We start from the raw sequence: 7,428 nt of genomic DNA, 5'->3' as shown, positions 1-7,428 counted from the left end.
TCAGACCTGCAACCGGACCTCAGACCTGCAGCAGGACTTCAGACCTGCAACCGGACCTCAGACCTGCAGCAGGACTTCAGACCTGCAGCGGGACTTCAGACCTGCAGCAGGACCTCAGACCTGCAACAGGACCTCAGACCTGCAGCGGGACCTCAGACCTGCAGCCGGACCTCAGACCTGCAGCAGGACTTCAGACCTGCAGCAGGACCTCAGACCTGCAACCGGACCTCAGACCTGCAGCAGGACTTCAGACCTGCAGCGGGACTTCAGACCTGCAGCGGGACCTCAGACCTGCAGCGGGACCTCAGACCTGCAGCCGGACCTCAGACCTGCAGCCAGACCTGACCCAGTGTAACATTTCGGGCCCCTGCCCGTGGCCCCTCCTCCCATGCCGGGCTGAGCAGAGTGCAGGTGGATCGGTTTGGACCTACCGTAGGACATGGGGACGTCCAGGTCGCCCTGCCAGGACATCTGACCCGATTCGTCGATGGATTGCTGCGCTGTTGAAACACAAACAGGTTTCCTGTTCAGGACTTTTTCCCAATCCGACAAAATCTGGTGAATTCAAACTGAAGAGAATAAAAACAGCCTTGCTGCCTTTCACACCGTCGGCCCACAAACTGGACGTGTTACTTTGTCTTTAGAAGTTTGTGTAAGAACTTTGCAAGATGTCACTTCAAGCCGCTGCAGACTGAGATGTCCAAGTTTCATTATGGAAAACAAAAGCCACATGGACGGTTTGTGTTCCTGAAGCAAACAGGAAGTCGCTGTGGAGCAGGAACGTCAGGATGCGTTACCTTTCAGGTGGCTCCGGCCCAGAGTGACGAACCCAGAGGAGATGAAGTTATGCATGTCCGGTCCGCCGGGCCGCAGGGTGTCCTTCCCATAATGCCCTGGGAACAAACACATCAACAGATTATTACGCTTTCATTTTATGGCATGTTAATGTAAATATTTTTTAACAATATCTAACTGTTGCATATTTAAAAAATGCTAAAATAATTATTTTGTCTGAATTGGGGTTGAGATTAATAACAATGACTACAACAGTAACGGGAAGATGAGCATTAAATTCAGATTTATTCTGCTGCATTTTTTTTTATACTTCATAACCCAACAGTCTCAGGTTGAAAGTTCAGTTTCTATTTGCTAAATTAATGCCAGTTAGCATCACATGAATGATAAATTAATAAATCAGAAAACACTGAGCTGTGTCAGCCACTGCAAGCATTCAGTATGCTGAGGTGAGGGAGTTCTTCACCGGGGCAGACAGGGGGTATGCATAAAATAGCATGAGATTAACCAATGTTATATAATGCTTCAATATTTTGCAGCATTACCAAAGAAATGTATAGCAGTGAAGCCTGAGTTGTTACACCCTGAGGTTTTCATTTAAAAACCAAAACCAAAAACCAATGGCACCCTGAGCTGGAAATCCAAATGGAAATGGAGGTTTGATACGAAGCTCCTGGTTCACAAACAGGTGAGAATCAAACGGTGAACAAAGAGAAGTTAAAGAATCAGAATGTAACAGATGAGATTTATTTATTTTTAAAGCTACAGTCTTAAATTAAACAGAACCTCAGTTTCCTCTCCTTCCTGCAGTTTAATGGGAAGCCAGATGAGAATGCTAACCAGGGCTAGCGTGGCGCTACAGATGAATTCACTCTAAGGTGGGAATATTGAATCATCAATATTTATTACCAGAAATGCAATCAGCATATTTCAGAGCTGTCATATTCCTCCCGGTCAATCCTGCGTTTTTCTGACGTTTAACAGTTTTTAGCTCAGAGAGGGAAATATATCGGCTGTTTTTTTAAGAATAAATGTGGCTAAAAACCAACAAATAAGAGCGAGCTTTTGTTTTGGGTTTTCTTTGTGTCTGCTGCTCCACAGCACTGAGGGAAAGTGACAGAGTGGCTGGAAGGAGCTGCCTGGACAGAAGCAGCTCAGAGCTGATCATAAATCTGGACCTGAGAGCAAATTAAAAACCAAAAGAGGACAAAAAATTTAAATGCAAGAAGGTCCATGTAATCACCGTTGAGTCTTTCCAGTCTGATTTAACCAGTTTACCAGGAGCCACTGAGAGCAGTGGATCTGGGATCGAACCGCAATCCAAACCACCATGAGGGAAACGCCTGGGAGCGTCCGGCCTCCCCCCTCATACCGTTTTTAATAAAACACAGACCATGATTAAAAAATTATTACCGTCAACACCACAAGTTTTAATTAAAAATAATAATAAGAAACATTAAAAGCTTCATTTTGATCACTTCCAACTTCAGGTGTATATTCTCAAAGGAAAGATGAAATCATGTTGACTTCATCCTAATACATGAATTATTCCCAGGTGGAAACATGAACGCGTCATGAAAACGACGCTGCAGAACGCCGAATGTTTCCTCGGGAAAACGTTCAGACGGTTTCCTGGTCCGACACGTGACAACAGGTCACCAGAAACTGAAAACAAACTTCTTAGAAAACATATCATGAAAATAAGCTTCTGGTCTGACTCGTCTGGTATTTCATATTCCTAAAGATAAATCTGTGTTTCCTTTAGGAAGCAGAAGGTGGAAAATATGTAAGAGTGACCTGATATTCAGCTTTGGCAGAACATTTTTGCTTCTAGAGAAGATGTTTTGAATTTTATCTGGGAACAAATCCAAGGAAACGGCTGGCTGGTTTTCCAAAGCAGTGACTAAAATCCACTGTAAGAGCAGCAGCTTCCAGAAACGAGACAAAACGTCTGAAACCCCAGCAGAACGCCTCCCACTGGTCCCAGTACAGAAACCAGTATGAGCTGCAGGGAGGATCCCAGTCTGGGAGCGTTAGCGGACGCTGCCTCCAAACCACAGAAGAAGGAGGATTTCATCAGCATCAGGCAGATCAACGCCTTCAGGTGTTAGAAGACAGTTTATAATGTAAGCAGATTAAACCTGAGAGTTTTAGAGGTTATTTTTTATTAACTGTTTTTGAGCGCAAGTTTAAAAAGACAAAAACAGAACAAGAACAAAACGGACGAAAGGAAGTCAAACCCTGTGGCTCCCAACTGTTTTTACTTTAATAATAAAACATGTTTAAATGTTTCATTTGAACATTTAGCTGTAGGTTTCAGCCCCATGTGACAGAAAAGTACAGCTGAAAAGTTTATATGCAGATTTTAAGTGAACTTTTAAAACGCTACAAAAATAAAGAAGCAAATAAAATGTGTTTCCATCTGCAGGTTGGCGCGAATCAACCAGGGTACATAAAGCGTGATGTCATCAGATAAACAGGAAGTAGAAACCAGGATGGAGCACAGGAACGTGGTGCCATCAGATACGTTGTAATTATTCTGGTGACAGAAATCTGACTCGATCAGTCAGAGCAGGTAAATATTTTATCAGAACGTTTTCAGTGAATCTGTTTCCATCTCTGCGTCGGTTCAGTTTCTGTAAAAACTGATTTCAAAAGTAAGGAAGTCATTTTGAATTTTGCCATCAACCTTTCCTGAAGTCAAAATGTTCATAAAAACCATGATGGAAAACAGTTACTGCGTCGATTCAAACTTGTTTTACGTCAGAATTACAAACCTTATTTCTATTTCCTAAAAGCCGCAGAAAAAACAAAGATTTATTCATCAAGCCTGACTTCACGTCCTGAAGCCTCTCCATGCTGAGGGTTATTTTCCATCTGGACCCAAACTTTAACTTCCTGCTGGTGTTTTAGATGCTGCTTCAATAGTTCAACATTTTGTTGTTTCCTCCTGATATTTCATGAAGTTCTCCAGTTCCTCCTGCAGCAACACGACCCAAAATACACCAAACACTTTCAGCTGGAGGAGAAAATGGTTTGTCAATTTCTCTTTCCCTCCTAACATGCAGACCTAACTTCTCTCTGTCACTAAATATTTTTAAAATATTTCCCAGATGTGAATCATTTCTTATCCTGAAGTTATTTTTCTGTTTCCATGTCTCACTCGAGCGTTTTTTATAGAAACAGAAAAATTTTCCATGTACTTATTTGATCAGTTGTCACTCGTAGTAGTTTTTACATTTTGAAACGTCATGAATTTGCTTTGATTCAGAATTAATGAGTCTGTTTAAGCTAAAGCACTAATTTATTGAGTTTCTGTCTCCAAATATTCATATTCTATGTTTTAGTCTTCCTCAGAAAACGATCCGTGTTTCAGGAGAAACCCGTCGGCTGTGATAAATATTTCTTCACTTCATCAATTCTTTGTTTATAAAATTGCTAAAATGTGTGATGTGAGTCACGTCTCTTCATTAGCACCTCAGATTCAAACACACTCATTACGTCAGCCTGCTGTTGTCTCAACAGTAGCAGGACAGAAAGATGCACTTTTTAAAATCCTCTTCCTTTAATATTTCATTAATTTTTATTTATGGTTTTCTGTTGAATTTGGTCTGTATTTCTGTTCTGATTTGAAACAGAAACAGCTCAGTCATTTTATCAAACTGTTGGATTAGGAAGAATTAAAACGATTCGTTATAAATCAGTTTCTGGATTTTTCTGCTGTAAATTCTTCAGATGCTGGAGTTTCATTTTCCTACTGAAACTCTGCAGTTTGCTTTGGTGTTGTTGTTGTTCAGCTATCAGACTAAAAGGTAACATTTAATAAGAATTACATTACTACTTTACATGAGTTAGAAAAAATACAGCAATAAAAACCCGGGAAAGAATTAATGTCTTAATCTGAAGCACGCCGAGCGTTTGGGGTTAACTAGTTAGATAACATATCTCTGATCTGAAATCTGAACAGAATAAACACATTATTATTATTATTATTATTACTACTACTATAACCCCAGGGCTCTGTGTTTGCCTGTTTGCTGGTTTTGTTCTGTAAATGTTGTGTCCGGCCCCCTGCTGTGTGCAGCTCTGATGCTAACCCACCGCCTGCTAACGTCCAGCTGCTCAGAGGATTTCTAGAACTTTCTTCTTCAGTTTTGTCTTCAGAAACTCCAGATTTACATGAACTGATGTAACCAAAGATAACTCACAGTATAAGCAAACTGATCAGCACCGTTTTTTTAACGGCTTCATCCTTGGAAAAAAAGGAAATAACCAAAATGTTACAATCAAAGCCTTTTCCTTCCTTCATCCTGTTGAGATTTAGTGACGACACTTTCGGCTCAAATTGCTGAATAAACTTTAAATTTGACCCATTAGTGTCTCCCTCCGTCATCGCCTCTAAACGGAGCGCTGCTAAGTGACGTCATCGTTCTTCTGCGCATGTCCGGCGCATTTAACAACCAGGCAGAAAATAAAAACAGATTTCTATTAAAACATTTTTTAAAAATCTGATTTGAGAATCAAGACCTGCCGTAAGCGCAGCAGGATACGTTACTTTTTTCATTCCAGTTTAACCAGTTTAGTTTCAGGTTAAATAATTCATGTTGCTGTGGAAACATATTAGAAAGCTCCCGGTCTGTGTTGCATCATCTCATCAGGTCAATGTTTGAAGCAGCTGCTGATGAGGAGAATGATGATAATGAATCTGGGACGCCATTCTGGGTCAGTCAGGAAGTCCGCTGATCCCAGGAGCCGATCCGGAGACCGGCCGGAGAAAACCGGAGAAACGACGGAAAAAATGGCTGAATTACCTCCAGACTAGAGATTCTATTAGCCACCGAGATAAACGGAGGAATATCAGCCTAGAACCGATAATTAGTGGACTAAAGCAGAACCAAGAACCATTTATTTCTTATTTATTGCCATGAAAATGAGGGAAACGAATCAATAAAAGTAGGAAAAGATGCAGCAAAAGAAAGCAGGTAAAGTTTTCAGCACCAGATTATCGTGCATTTCTGCGTCCAGCTCGTTTGAACCTGATGAATCTGCTGGTTTCCTACCGTGGTTGGACGTCTTGGTGTGGACCGGAGTGTAGTGGTTCTTTGAGCTCCTGACCGGCGTCTCGTCTTTGGGAGAACCATCAATGGCCGCCATGTTTTCATGCTCAAACTGCGAAGCTGAAACCGGGCCTTGCTGCCTCAGGATGTCCGCCAGCGCTCTGAAAGGAAATCACACATTTCATTGTGTTTTCGTTGCTTTTCTGTCTGCTTGTTCTGTCTGGCAGAGCAGGATTTAAAATGACAAGATGAAGCAGGAGGAGAAATAAGACGCTCCACCTGATAACGTGGCAGCAAATGTTGCTTTAACAACAAAGGATAAAACACAGCTAGCATGTAGCCTCGTTACTGCAACAGTTAATTATCCCTCCTCAAAGCACAGCCCGTTCAAAGTTAACATTTATCAATAAAATGACTTTTTAAACTTTTCTGAATATGTAAACCTGGAATATTTGGTTTGAGACAATCAAACATTTTCTTAAACTTGTATAAAAATGTGCATTTTACACTTCAGCTCACAAACTAAACCTTAGTGATTAATCACAGAGAAAAACCTGATGACATTTGAATCGAATGACAGGACGAGTACATACAAACGATTATAAATTCCTTTATTTCAAATGTAACGGAGAAAGAGATAAAGGCCAATATCAGAAATCTGCCTCCAGACTTTCAGAAAGAGAAAACAGAAAACTGAGAAACCACAGCGACAAACAAGAAGTGCAAATAAATCCATAAGAACTTGAACTTCACTGAAAAGTCAAAGAACTCGTTAAAACCGAGACATTGTTTTAATGTCTGGGAGGAAATCCTGACGACAACCAGAGGTTGAGTGGAATTGGGTTTTCAGTAAAACCGAACAAAAGCAGCAGAAAATGACTCTCCTTCTCATGAAGCGTGACACGAGGAAAAGTAACGCCCAGATTCCCAAAGCCGCGCCGACAGGCTCTGCGTTTCCTTAAAGGAAATAAAAAGGGCAGCCTAACTGTGTCAATGTCAGCCTAATGCAAACACACAGTCCACTTCTCCATAACTTGGTGACTTTGGGAGATATTGGGAGTATTAATAGCATTTCCCTTCCAGGGCGAGCTCACTTTCGCCGTTTCCTTTTTGCAGACGGAGACGACCTGATTTCCTCGGTCCCAGCTGACTGCCGCGTCGCCACGCGTCGCGCTAAAGAATGGAGACAAATCAGGAAGATGGAAAAGCCACTAAACAGGTTTTCATCCTGTGGAGCTGCTTGGGAGCCGCGTTTGAAACGAAGCGATCCCAGGAGTTCGTTTCCTCTTCCCTTCTTTCCACCTCATTGATTGTTCCATGTTTAAGTCAGATTTAGGGCTGGACTTTGACTAGGCCACTGAAACACCTTGTTTATTTCTCATTCAGACTTCCTGCTGACTCAGTTTGGGTCAGCTGACTGTAGGACGGAGCGGCAGGAGAGGAGGTCAAGGTCACCATGAACCCTCAGCATGAGGCGTTCGGGTTCGGCGTGAGGCGTTCAGGTTCAGCGTGAGGCGTTCAGGTTCAGCGTGAGGCGTTCAGGTTCAGCGTGAGGCGATCAGGATCAGCGATCATT

General features: G+C 42.0%; 1 protein-coding gene across 7 annotated transcripts in view; it reads right to left on the bottom strand.

Moving 5' to 3' along the window:
* Window positions 1-7,428, bottom strand: part of shisa6 (shisa family member 6) — a 65,724-nt gene that overhangs the window by 48,262 nt on the left and 10,034 nt on the right. For all 7 annotated transcript variants that reach the window (XM_016663907.1, XM_016663909.1, XM_016663910.1 and 4 more), the window contains 3 exons: window positions 5,856-6,013; window positions 798-893; window positions 432-500 (listed from right to left, as the gene is read on the bottom strand). In XM_016663907.1, the coding sequence (XP_016519393.1) occupies window positions 432-500; window positions 798-893; window positions 5,856-6,013 (323 nt within the window). The remainder of the gene's footprint in view (window positions 1-431; window positions 501-797; window positions 894-5,855; window positions 6,014-7,428) is intronic.

This window comes from Poecilia formosa, unplaced genomic scaffold, assembly GCF_000485575.1.
Source record: "Poecilia formosa unplaced genomic scaffold, Poecilia_formosa-5.1.2 Scaffold455, whole genome shotgun sequence".
NCBI classification, from domain to species: domain Eukaryota; kingdom Metazoa; phylum Chordata; class Actinopteri; order Cyprinodontiformes; family Poeciliidae; genus Poecilia; species Poecilia formosa.
The sequence above is the reverse complement of the archived record's forward strand: the minus strand, read 5'-3'. Positions and strand labels throughout refer to the sequence as shown.